Raw genomic sequence first — 14,458 nt, forward strand, 5'->3', positions numbered from 1 at the left:
TATTTTCTGAAACTGACGATTCCTTTGCATTTGTTGTCAAAGGTGGAAGGGAGAAAAGAAGAAATGTACTGTAGCTTTTTGTAATTAGCAGGTTGAAATTTTAACATTATCGTAGTATGCGAATGTCAAATTAAAATGATATTTATTACATGCGATGCTTGTATATTGCAAAAATAATTTTCACTATATTTTAGTTAGAAGATACGGACTAATACCGATGAAATCTGTACGTACATAATAATCAGGTATTACAGTGGAAATGCATATGTTACAATCTATAATAGTTTTTGCTTCAAAATATATTTACCTTCTGTGAGTTGCTCACTTTTTATAATAGAAGCAATGATGACCAATATTGGTAGGTTTCACTGTATTTTCAAAAACGTAGGATTTTAGGCTTCTATTTAAATGGTCTACTAAACTTATCTAAATAGTAAAAGCAGTAAATAATGAAGTACAGTAGGTACAGTATAAAATAATGTAACATTATAAATCATGGTATGCACTTTATCGCTATAGTAATTAACTGACCGTAGTACTTCTAAGTTAATGTTATAATTAAGACATATTGTTCAAGTAAACTATAAACTGAATTAAACGGCAGAAACTTTTCACTTTGAACATGAGATTCTGCTAAGAATGTTAACTTCATTGTGCCCGAGAAATAAACTATTGAGGGTGTTAGTACACCCCAAAGTTATTCATAACCTATACTGAATGCTTCAGTAGTTAGAGGATACTAATACCTGATAATAGCAAAAGTCATTTTCGTATCGTGCACTGTATCTTACTAATGGTTATAACGACTCACCAAAGGTAGTCGTCAACCTGGTTCGGCTAATAATATAAGTAGATCTTGAGTGGTAGTATTTGTTTACACATTAAAATATCTTCCGTGATTACATTTACTAGTATTCTCACCTTTTATATTGAAATTACAAAACGATGATACGTTTTAAACAATTTTATTCGTTGATTCTCTTTGAACGAATATGTACATAGACTGTATTGCAATCGTACATGTTTGTTAAGTATCTATCAACAACTACATAGCAACTAATTATACAATAATGTATATATCTTATATATTTTGAAAACATTCTTCTTTTGTTATTTTTAAATTAACATTATATTTGGTATAGTGCTTATGTAGAAGCACTTTCTGCCCGATAAATACAAGTAATTATCAATTTATACAAAGTATCTCGTTGTATAAAAATGTCGCCCGACGATGGGACTGAATATAAAAGTTACAAGGGAGCTTGGTTTTTATATTTAAGAACCACTGGTCCGTTTATAAGAACAATATTCCATTAATTATGTCCTATACATTTTGATCAACCCTCGTATGTATATATAACATTATTTAGTTTCCTTTACATGAATACATTTATACTAAATCTTTTATTTCATTAATACTTATTTTTGACAATAAAGTTTCAACACAAATTAATATAATGTAAACAATTTTTGTGTTTAATCAATCATGAATTAAATTATAATCCTTCACATTAATAAGAAAGAATTAAAATCATTGGAAAATTATCGTTGGTTAATGAAAATCAAAGAAAATTAAATTGAATAAAAATCAAAAATTAAACGCAACCTACGTTCGAGCGAACAAAAGGAAGAAAATAAATCTATTTCTACACAAACAGAAGACACCCTTTTATATTTTTTTTCTTAGTCTCCTTCATTCCTATTTATTTGAGCAAGAATGTCAGGCGCGACTAACTTTTTCACTAGACGCATCCATTTTTCTTTTGTATACTGGGTAGGTCTCCAAACCTTCAACTCATCTATATTACGAAGTCCAATTGACGTACCCGTTTTAGCGTTCAACAATTCAAAAACTTTAGGGTTTATTTCCTTAAAACATAAATAAGGACCTGAGAAAATGTCACAAAATTTGTAAATCTTCTTTAACAACACATTACTTCGTGGATGTTGTTTAACAAAAACTAAGTCATTGACATTGATCCGATATTTTCCTTCTTGCAAAGACTCTACTTGAGAATTACGTTTCAAAAATTTGTTATGTCTTCGGATTTTTACCATATTCACTAAATTGGAAGAATCTACGATTGTTGAATCTTCTAACTTGACATTAAAATGTCGTTCCACAGGGAAAATCAAATCAGAACCGTTATGTACATTAGGAACATTATTATATTGACAAGCAATATCATCTAATTTTGGAAGCAGTTTCTGAACGATTTCCTGAGGTATGCCAGGTATAGTCAACGTTTGGTTTCTAAAATCGAGCATGACACGCAATTGAGATAATAAATCTAAACCCATAATTAATTTTTCATTCAGTTCCTTTATTACTAGAATAGGGATTGATATTTCAAAACCTTGAATAGCTATTGTCACACGAGTAATTCCAGCTACTCTCTTTTTATGTTTACCGGTAAAATCAACTATAATAAGATTCTCAGCCTTTTGTAACTTAGGATTCGAATAATTACTAGTAATTGCTTTCCATAGCGAATATGATAATAAAGAGGCGTTTGCTCCTGTGTCAAGTAAAGCTTCAGTGCTTAACCCATTGATTTTGACAGGTATTTTAGCTGTACTGTATGATTTTAAAAATACAAAATTTTCTTCAACATCAAAACCATCATTGACAGTATCATCTTTGGACCAACAACGATTTACTACAGGCATAAATTGGTACTGACATCTATTAACTGCTATTTCCGAATAATTATTTACAGATACGTCATGTAAAAGGTCGTTTTCATCATTAACATGAACATGTAAGTTGGAAGATAAATATTCATAAGAATCAATAGCTGACGTGAGTTTGACGTTATCGCATAAATTTGAAGATAAATGTTCATGAGAATCTATAGCTGATATGGGTTTAACCCCTACCACATCAGCTGCAATTAGTTTAAATTCATACTCGTGTATGGTTCCAATAAAGTGCATTGTACAGCACAATCATGATTATGTCCCGTATTACTGTTCTGTACAGGAATTACATTAATATCTGGATTTTGATGCGAAGTGCCATCTCTTAACCCCCGATTACGTCTATCCACGTAGTTTACTGTATTCCTGGAATTTCGCCATGTATTTCGTCTATTTCTGAACCTGTTTTGGGTATATGGTCTTACATAAGGATTGCCACGACTAATTAGGTTAGGCGGATTCCCTACATAGCTTTGTCTATTTTGCTCGTTCTGATTGCTTGAATTTACTCGGTTTAGATTGTGTTCCGTATCGTTCACACTACGGATATTTAGATTCCGAACAGGTACAAAATGATCTGAATTATTTTTACTTTTACCTATTCCTGATTGTTGATTCAGAGCATGGTATTGAGTTTCATAACATTGAACAAGCATTAATAAATGGTTAAAACTCATACACTGTGTAGAAAATAGGATCTGTTGTAACTTAAACGGTAGCAAATTTCGAATTGATGCTATGATTCTAGATTCCGATTGCAATGGATTTACGACTTTTAATTCGTTGTATGTATTTACAACAAACTCGACAACAGATTTGTGCAAACGAGGATTGAAATGTTGGTTTCTAATCGTGGCATCTCTATTTGCAAGCAAAAAGTCATTTTCGTAATTTGCGATTAGCGCTGCTTGGAATTCCTCATACGTACTAACGTGATCTCGTACTGCTTTAAACCATAAAGAACATGGTGGGAGTAATAAATGAGGGATTAGTTTCATATATTGTGATCTATCTATACACATTATATTGCACTCGTCCTGAAATTTTTCTAGGAAAGAAGTAGCATTCTCATAACATTTACCACTGAACTTACTCATAGCACGTATTTCACTCATCTTGACGCTTAACTTTACCTTCCTTTTATCATTCCGTGTTCTTGTTGAGCGACAATTCCTACCTATGGCGTGATGTGTAGTTGCACCATCTCTTTTCCGCCCATCTGTACTCCTCGGATGAATTTCTTCCAAAATAATGTCCTCATCAGATACGGGTGAAGGCGAAGTCATCTCTTGTGAACAAGGGAATTCTACACGATCATTATCCATGTTGTTGTGGTATGTGTTGTCCTGGATCTGTGGTGTCCTGATTTTCTCTTGTAAGGTAGCTATCAACTGAGTATTCACACGTATCTGGTTGGAGTTATCCATGACCTGAATCTTTTGTTGTTGTACAGAAGAATCTATTACTTCCAAATCCCTTTTTACACCACTGACTTCTTGGATTAGGTGGTTTTGATTATCCTGGCAATCCTCAGATATTCTTTTTAACTTTTCATCAAACTGCGAAGTGATGTCATTCATTGCCTGAATAATAAATTGTTTCGTCTCTTCTGACTTCTGCTCCAATCGCCTGTTGGATTCCTCGGACTTCTGCTCCATCGTCTGCTTTAATTCTTCATATCGTCTGTTGGATTCCTCGGACTTCTGCTCTATCGTCTGCTTTAATTCTTCATATCGTCTGTTGGATTCCTCGGACTTCTGCTCTATCATCTGCTTTAATCCTTCATATTGTCTGTTGGATTCCTGCTTCATGACTTCCATATCGTCTTTTCGGCTTTGTTCTTGCCGCTGTAAGACTAATAAAATTCGGTCTTCTAATGTCATTCCTGGTGCTGCATTTTGTTCACCGTTATCACATTCACTGGTTTCTTTCTGCATTGCCTCACCGTTCATTTTTCGTGTGATTATTCTACCACTTCTAAGTCTTGTCAAGTTCGTAGTCATTAACCTTATTACAAAAGTAAATTCACCCTTACTTTACTTCGGAATATGAATTTGCAAGAATCCCGGGTTTCGGCACCAAAATTTTTATAACGACTCACCAAAGGTAGTCGTCAACCTGGTTCGGCTAATAATATAAGTAGATCTTGAGTAGTAGTATTTGTTTACACATTAAAATATCTTCCGTGATTACATTTACTAGTATCCTCACCTTTTATATTGAAATTACAAAACGATAATACGTTTTAAACAATTTTATTCGTTGATTCTCTTTGAACGAATATGTACATAGACTGTATTGCAATCGTACATGTTTGTTAAGTATCTATCAACAACTACATAGCAACTAATTATACAATAATGTATATATCTTATATATTTTGAAAACATTCTTCTTTTGTTATTTTTAAATTAACATTATATTTGGTATAGTGCTTATGTAGAAGCACTTTCTGCCCGATAAATACAAGTAATTATCAATTTATACAAAGTATCTCGTTGTATGGTAAAGTAAGTTTTTTGAATTGAACTATTCATAAATAAATTACTACCAATATTTTGCTTGTCGTCAATGGACTTTTTTCCAAATTAAAAGTAAACTGTAAATAAAAGTAAAGTAATAAAAGTAAATAAATAAAATAAAAAGTAAAAGTAAAATACTTTTTTCTTTGTTTTTTTCCGTGATTCATCTACTTCATCTTCAGTGAACTGATAGGACAAAATATGAATTCATAATGAGTGAAATAAAAATCAAAATAATATAGCTTCCTAACTCTAAAATTAGTTCACAAAGCCATTTCGTGATACTGGCCAGTTTTCTAGCACAGACAGTTCATAATATAGCATTTCTAGACATATTAGAGAGGCGTGATCTCGATGTGCACGTAAATTTTCTGTTACTCTACTTCGTGAACTAATGAGCAAAATGCCGTGTTCCTAAATAAGAAAATACTTAAAAGCTCCGCGTAGCGTAGTCGCTAACGCTCTCTCCTTTGGTGTAAACGGTCCGATGTTCAATTCCCGGAGGGAACACTCGACCGAAAATGTGTAAAAGGTTTTTTAGGCCTAAGTGAGGCTTTCCTCATTCATACCAGGCAAATGTCGGAATGATATTGTCCCAAGCCACTTCCTTCTCATTCCTTTCTTCCTCTTCAATTCCCCGTGCAGTGTGATCGCCGAAGGGTGTCATTTCTATGTGACGGGCTAACATTGCCATAGATGCTGAAAACCTAGAAATCTAATTCCTAATCCTAAGAGAATACTTACTTATGGAGACTACAGAATTCGTATCATACAATTTAATAAATTATTCCTATCTCACAATCCGTTTGAAATTGAAAAGACGTTAAATCATTTCGACATTTCCTGTTGTTTTCGTCGGTAACGTAGAGTAGCATAGAAGAGTCAAAAGAATGTGAATCATGGGGATATAATCAACGTTGAAATTTACACAAAATTCTATAAAACTTACTATTTCACTGGATAAGAGAGGTGTTTTCCATTTATTTGTAAGATATTGCAGACAAATGACTTCGTATCAAGAATATTATAAGGCATTTCTGTACCTAACCTATTCGTTCTTTGGCAAATACTGGTAGATAGGTGTTGTTATATATGGAGGTATAATAAATGAAAAATATCTGTCTTTTGATCTTTGTGATAACTGGAGATGCACAGTATTTAAAGCTGTGTCTTGTGTTGCCTGTAATTACCTTCAAAGTTCTAGAAGTGTCTTTATTTTGCCTGTTACATACGCTAAATATTATGTTAATATGAGTAAGAATTTACGAATTGTAACCTAATTATTTTGTAAAGATATATATATTTGTTCTAGATCCCCGTGACCATGGTAAAGGCAACGTTCGGAAAGCGGTGAATCTGTCACTTTCTAAGCTAGGAACATCGTATCTAGATTTGTACCTCATTCATTGGCCTGGTGTTGGGAAGTATCACATAAATAGTCCAGAAAATAAAGTGCTACGAACCGAAACCTGGGACGAACTGTGTACACTTCATCAAGAAGGCCTACTACTCTCCATTGGCGTCTCCAATTACACTGTGAGGCATCTTCAGGAATTATTTGAATCTAGTGCCTTAAAACCAGCTGTTAATCAGGTGAGGGGCTTTCTGCTTGGATGTTTTATTGGTAAATTAGTAATTATTATATGTACAACAAATAACGATTGTGAATTTAATAGTAGTAACACTGTGTGGAAAGAGATTAGAACTCTACGCATATGCTTTAGTTTGTGCAACTTTATGTAGAGCCTGTATTAATGCGTCGATTGTCAAAAGCTGTCGGTATAGCGAGTGGTAAGTGTGTATACGGTTGAAAGTAAACAGTATGTCTTGTACCATCATAATACATGTTCACAAAAGTAGAACAGCCATACTGTGAATCAAGATCAGGTGGTCCATGGCAAAAATTCTCAAGAATTTCACCAAATTTTGATGTGAAGACTGTGAAGCCGATGTCTTATTCCAATGGACTGTTGGTACTGCAATATGGCCACGAACGCAGAGGGCTGCCCATTTCTGATGATCAGTTTATAACCTCACTCATCAGTTCAATTGATTTTACTTATTTTAATCGTAGCATATACTTATTAAAACTTACTACTATTACGATGATAATTCAAATAAGTAGACATTATTTTGATCACTTAGGAGCACTGTATTTCCAAATAATTGATAATTGACTCTTAGCAATCCCATGCACTCCTGACTTATATGAATTATAAACTTATTGTTCAACTTATTTATATTAAACCTATTTATAAACAAAATCATGGTAACGGGAACTGTTTTCATAGCAACCGGATTACGACATATAAACAAAAATTGAGCTCTAGCGGCAGCAACATAAAACATGTTTGAAATGGAGATTATTGATGATATATTTTATAATATTTCTTCTTCTTCTTCTGCATCTAACACGTAGCTATTGCCAGTTAAAATAACATTTTTGCCTAACAAATAAAATAAAATAAAAGTAATGAATACACGTTATCATTGTAAGATAGGGTTAATGCAGGACCTTTTTCCAACATAGATGGACTTTTTAAATCAGATATTCTTACCACTGGACCTTGTTATTCATCATTTTTTTTTTAATTTTTATTTTTATTTATTTATTTTAATGAAAGAAACATTTTAAACATTGCAGGGTTTATCGGTGTAAACACTATGATTTATACAATTTTTATTTTTTTAAAATTTTTTCTTCAAGGTTTACTGCTATAAATATATACATGGTATATAAAGGGTGAAAAATGCTCGCTGAAGTGAGATTTGAAATCCGTGTTTTTGGGTTACTGTGTCTTTGCAGTAGCTGTTACACTACCAAGTCCACTCCGATTGGAAGAGGGATGGATTATATGAGTGTTCAGTGAACGGACTCAGTAGCGTAATGACTAAGGCATCAGCATAGTAAGTCGGAGAGCTATTTTCGTATCATGGTCCAATAATGCATTTTTTAACTCTTTGTGTATTATTGTATTCGCACCTATAGAGATTTGGTATACAGTAGACTCCCGAGCATCCGGTCTAATGTGGTGGAAGGGCAAATCGGATAGCAAAAAAGCCGGATAGGCCGGAGTTCACTGTAATACACTTAAAGAAACATTAACCATACTCCAGGAACAATTTATGGATACAATACTGTACGTACTGTACAGTTATAATCAGGAACACCGGCAAGCGTACTGTATTGAAGTGCTTTACACACTGACGAAACTATGATCTCGACAAACGAAACAACGACAGAACGCTGCTCTTCTCTTGTTACAACTGTGTATTGTGCACACGATACGTAGGAGGATCGTGGCAGACGCCCGCTTCCAATATCTTGGTAGTATTGCAAATGCAACCTTGCCTTCCTCATTTAATTACTCTGAAAGAAAACTAGGCCGGATAGTACGGAGGCTGGATAGTCGTGAGCAGGATAGACGGAAGTCTACTATAATATAAATCAGTTATTTTCTCAACTTGTCACATATACCTCAAATGTAATTAATAGATCATTTAGCCTTAGTGCATTTTTTTTTTTCTGCAATCAACTGTAAGTACCACTCTTATAGTGTTACGAGAAGCCCATAATCACTAATTCATTCAAGTTTTGCGTGTTATATGATTGACAAATGTAAAAGAGAAATTCCTATTTTACTTCGGTTGGATTCAGCCAGTAGACTGGCATAGTGATAAATGTAGCTTGAAGAGTATTAGTGTAGTATTGAAAATGCCAGTCGTTTTGATGGTCTGATGTTAAATTTTTCGTTTTCCTTTAATCATAAGAAACTAAATGCCAGAATGATGCCTGACTTTTTATTTTATTTATTTATTTATTTATTTTTTTTTTTTTTAAATAATATCTTGCTCCTAGTTTGGATCTTACATCTCACTTGTTTGAACTTTATTCCCTTTTCACTTCACTGATTATTAAGCTTCGATGTGACATATTTTAATAAAAATTACTACAATCGAAGAGCTTTTTAAGAAAAGATATGAATTAAAAAACAAAAGACTATTTAAATCAAGAAAATTGGTTAAAAAATGTATTCCTTGAAAAGAAAATATTATAAAATCCACTTTTTACAACCTGGTTCCCTGCAGTATTGCTAGACATGCAGTCCTGTTACTCCAAACAGTATAGAATATTTTCTGTGTTAGCTCCCTGGCTATTTGCATTGCCATATTTTTTTAAAATTTTGTATCTGTTCACTATGTACTATGTTGTAGATAACGATGACTTCTGACAGTTGAATAAAACATGTGGTGCGTTGGAAGCGCTGTTGCCAAGGATTGTGCAATTATATAGACAGCAATTGTGGCCGGAAACTTAGCACATTTGGCAAAACAAATTGTATAATCGTGTAATGTTCCGCATTTAACAGCATTACAAGTTGTAAGATATCATTCATGCTATTATTTTATTTCGTTCCATTCGCTATTTGAACAAGTTTGGTTTTCTGTTGAATGTTCATACAGTTTTATGTGACTTTCTAAGTTGAATAACCTTTGGAATTTCGAAAGTGGCAATAATATCCTGAAGGTCTTCCAATTTTATGTCTGGAATTAGAATGAAAAAGAAATAAAATTACGCTTCACAAGTAATAATTTTAAATTAAAAAATTTGAAAGACGAATTTATTGTTAAAATTATGTAAAATATAAATAATTTTGACGTTTTGATTGTACAAGCTTTAAATTTAGTTAAATTAACAATATTGTGAATGTAACTGGTACAAATATCAGTTTTTAAACAATTTACGCTAAGACAAGTTCTAGTTATTACTTAGAAGTTTATTATTGTGCTTACCACTATGCATATGCCAATCAACGTGCAGGTATTTAAGTAGTACCGGACCCAAATGACTAGTACTTAACTACAGGATGTCCAATATATAATGCAACCCGGAGTTTGGGATAGTAGAACTTTTGAACCTGAAGCGATATACAAATGATGGTTATACCAAAATGAAGCCTTGTTCATGCATATATTTTTAAAATAAGAAGCAACGATTGAAGTGCACCAGGAACCACACAGTATTGCCAGATGTAACTGATTTTTTAAATTATTTTGTTTTATTTTATTTTATTTTATTTTATTTTATTTTATTTTATTTATTTATTTATTTTTTACAAAGCACGTAAATTGACTCATAACTCATACGTATGGATGTTCTGGCGTTAATTTTCAGCTTGTATGTTTGGAGTAGCTTGGAAACTATGGAGCAGAAAAAAGAATTTTTCATTTCCACCGATAATTAATCGGATGGGGCCTCTGTGAGGGGCAAGTAGAGAAATCGCAGTGTTCATAAATTAACACTCTGAATTGACAACTTTCCTGCTGATGTTTCTGTGCATCAAAAGGTGTGTTAAGAACCTCTGAAAACAACGAAAAGAAACTGAAACTATCATGATAAAATTTTTACTTACAATCACCCGCTAACACTGCTATTCATTTCTATTGAGAACATTAACACTTCTACTCTTCGTAAAGAAGTTCCTGCCAACATGGTGAAACATGTGAACCAGGGTTTGAATCAAAACGGGCACTTCCAGCATCTGTTATAGAGCTAATAACTCATTTCGTGATAATAGCATTGTTGCCGAGTGCATGTAAGTAAAAGTTTTATGATGATAATTTCAAAGCTTCTTTTTCATTGTTTTCAGGAATTGTATAATGTAGACAGATCCTTAACACACCTTTTGATGCACTGAAATATCAGCAGAGTTGCCAACTCAGATTGTTAATTTATGAAAACTACGGTTTCCCTACTTGCCCCTTACAGAGGTTTCATCCGATTAGTTATCGGTGGAAATGAAAAATTCCTTTTTCTGCTCCATAGTTTCCAAGTTACTCCAAATAAACAAACTGAAAATTAACGACAGAACATCCATACGTATGAGTTATGAGTCAATTTACATGCTTTGTAAAAAAATTGATTTACACCTTCGGTTACATCTGGCAACCTGTGTGGTTCCTAGTGTGCTTCAATCGTTTCTTCCTTTTTTAAAAATATATGCATGAACAAGGCTTCATTTTGGTATAACCATTATTTGTATATCGCTTCAGGTTCAAAAGTTCTACTATCATCCTGAAGTATCATCCTGAGGTATTCTATATTGGACATCCTGAAGTACTTGCATATCGACGATAGTAAAGTCCAGTGCAAATTTTCTATACTCGCAATTAAACGATTGAATTAAGGAATCCATGATTCAACGCTGAAACAATATAAATAATCAGATACTTAGCACAAATATATTATATATGCAATTCCTTTAAAAAGTAAGTAACTATCAAACTAAATAAACTAATTAAATGAGGAAATAAATAATATAAAATGAAATAATTTACAAATATAAACGACGTAATGATAATGTAATAAAATTGTCATTAATTTCAGGTTGAATATCATCCACATTACGTACAAACGGATCTCCTCAGGTTTTGCAACGAGCATAATATTCATTTGCAAGCTTACAGTTCATTGGGAACTACTCATAGTAAGAAGCTTTTGCAGGATCCGAGTGTGAATGAAATCAGTAAAGAATTAGGAAAAACGCCGGCACAAATACTTCTGCAGTGGGCACTACAACAAGGGATAGGTGAGTATGCGTTAACTTAGTAAGTGTCTTGAGAAGCATAGGGTTTGCAGAAGAGTTGTAGTCGTTTACCTTTTATTAATGTATCTCAACTTTCAACGTAGCAATACTATGACATAACTCTGCATTCCAATGTGGTATCCAAGTGAATGCTTCATTGCTGCTTCTTTGTCTTAATTCGTCTCTGTTCCATTCTCTGTTTGATGGTTTATGGGAAGGGGTCTTGGTGTATGTGCTTCAATGTTGTGTGAGAATTCTTTTATTATCTTCTGCTAAGTTTTTGTTACTGGAGAAACTTACCAGACATTTTTAAGTTTTCAAGACAGTCGTCTCGTCGTTAGCTGTCAGAGTATAAAGAAATAAAGTTAGAATCAGAAAGTATTGGGTCATGTATACAGAATGGCTATGTTTGAAGTACTGGAGAATAACCTGATCTCTGCCATTTCTTTCTTTCTCTATTATTTTTCTAACTCTCTTTTCCTATTTACTCAGACAATGAGACATCAGTCTTTTAAATGTAAAGCTTTTCTCTTCTCCGTAACCTTAAACAAACCCCTTTCTTCCAACTTTGTTTACATATTTGAATGAATCCACTTTCTGGGTTTCTGTGGTATCGCATCAAAACTCATTGACATTCTTGCAGCGCTCGAAATTTTCTATCAGTTTCTGCCGAAGCACACAATCTGTCATCTGTATATATAAAAGAAGAGATGCTGACTGAAGACCAAACTCCTTATACTAGAAACTCGAAAATTTTGACAGAATATAAGATTTGTGACGTAAGGAAGAATTTTTGAAAATGCGATGTAAAAGGGAAAGAGGATGGGGGTACAATTATTATAATAGTGTATTCATATCTTGGAATTCGTTATGGTTAGGGACAGGGAATTTAATATTTAGACTTCTCGTTCAAAATAATTACATATATTCGAGCTAAGCTAACATGGAAGAAAAGAGAGAGAGGAAAAGAGAAACGGGTGATTGTAGCTATTATTGTAATAATGTGTCCATATCTCAAAGTCCTTTAAGGTTAGAGTCGTGAAATATCGTTTCTTTAAAGTTTTCATTTAAAATTAATAAACATATGTTTCAAACCTTTGTGATATTTGACCTAAAAGGAAGGAAAAGGGGGAAGAAAAAAGGATGTGGTTGCATTATTATAATAAGATGTCCTTGTCTCGGAATCCGCTGAGTTTAGACGCATGAAATGTCGTATTTGGACTTTTCATACAAAATAATTAAATGCGTTTTTCAGCGTTTTTAGAAGGTTCACGTAGAATGAAAGAGAAAAGGATAAGGTGGTTCAATAAGATACTCACACGAGGTATTCGATTTTCATGCGAGGTTTCTAGTTCAAAGAATTTTATATGAAAGATGAAGAATGAACAACTCAAAATATTGGTCATCTTGGGGGACATCTGCTAGTTGAAATAGAGTTTAACACACCATCCGCAGAAATATCTTCAGAACCCTTCCTCCAGACTCATCTATGTACAGTCCGCGGCATAAAATTTGTTACAAAAATTCTAAGTCCAAATGAATAACAAACTCTTGCCCAGTTTTCTTATGCATTCCCGCAATACATGTATCAATCGATTAGTTGCTTCAAGTATTTATTCCAACTCCTCCCCGTCCTCCACCTCTCCTTGTCTAAAGCAGTGTGTGTGACGTAGTACACTCTTTACATTCAGCTGAAAAAGAAACAGGAATCAAAGTTTACAACGTTATAGCTTTAAAACAGTCTTTTCCATTCGTTTGTTCTAAAATATTTTTAAGAGCCTAAATTAAAGGAAAGTCACACAATCTTCCCAGAGCTTCATAAATATCTTTAGTTTCATTCTAATCTTTCTTTAAAGAGTGCAAGCTAGTAAGATACTCCCTAAGAAATCTATGGAAATTGCCAAGAGCTCTAAAATATCTACGGACAGAAACGAGTTTTATTCAATGATTCATTTAATTTCTTTTCAGTAAGTGCAAGCAAATGTTTCAGGGGCGTCATTTGGGCAGGACAGGAGGATGTAATTCCCCCTCTCTTGAGCTTCATAAATACGTATTTTTTGATCAAATGTATAGTAATACACTAATAAAAAGTGAAAATCTTATGTCGCCGGAGAATCTCTTCCCCCCCCCCCCGAATAAAGTCTAAAAGACACTGGTTTTAACAACAAACCTATAGAGCTACGATAGCACATTGCTAAAGAACTTACATTTGGTTTCAAGAGTCGAAGGTTTGATCTCAAGCCATATGACTTCCTGGATGACATTGAGAGAGAGAGAGAGAGAGAGAGAGAGAGGGATTCAAGTATGGAGACAGAGAGGGATGATTTGTATACACAGATTTAGAATTGGGGAAAAAATGATCGCACAGCATTCGTATTATGACGAAAATTCTGATTTTGTGAAAGATAAGAAGGGAAGTTTTCGAACTGCGAGGATCACATTAGGCAGTTGTCGAATTAATGTGGAGAACTCTTTTTAGAGCATCAGATGATTACGAAAGGAGAGAAAGATCTTCAGAACTGAGGAATTAAGATTTTAAAATATCTGATTTCGGCAACGGGTTTCGAACCACGAACCTTGTGGTTATCGAACCATGACTTTATCCATTCTGCTACGGAGAATTCTATTACTGGTTCACATACGTTTCCC

General features: G+C 33.5%; 1 protein-coding gene across 3 annotated transcripts in view; it reads left to right on the plus strand.

Moving 5' to 3' along the window:
• The window catches only part of LOC145671925 (putative oxidoreductase YtbE), a 52,023-nt gene extending 40,176 nt beyond the window's left edge, over nt 1–11,847 (plus strand). For all 3 annotated transcript variants that reach the window (XM_081741133.1, XM_081741132.1, XM_081741134.1), the window contains exons 5-6: nt 6,535–6,815; nt 11,611–11,847. In XM_081741133.1, the coding sequence (XP_081597259.1) occupies nt 6,535–6,815; nt 11,611–11,832 (503 nt within the window). In that variant the 3' untranslated portion in view covers nt 11,833–11,847. The remainder of the gene's footprint in view (nt 1–6,534; nt 6,816–11,610) is intronic.
• The last annotated feature ends 2,611 nt before the right edge of the window (nt 11,848–14,458 follow it).

The sequence above is a fragment of the Thermobia domestica genome, chromosome 15 (assembly GCF_964235325.1).
Source record: "Thermobia domestica chromosome 15, izTheDome1.hap1.1, whole genome shotgun sequence".
Taxonomy (NCBI): Eukaryota; Metazoa; Arthropoda; class Insecta; order Zygentoma; family Lepismatidae; genus Thermobia; species Thermobia domestica.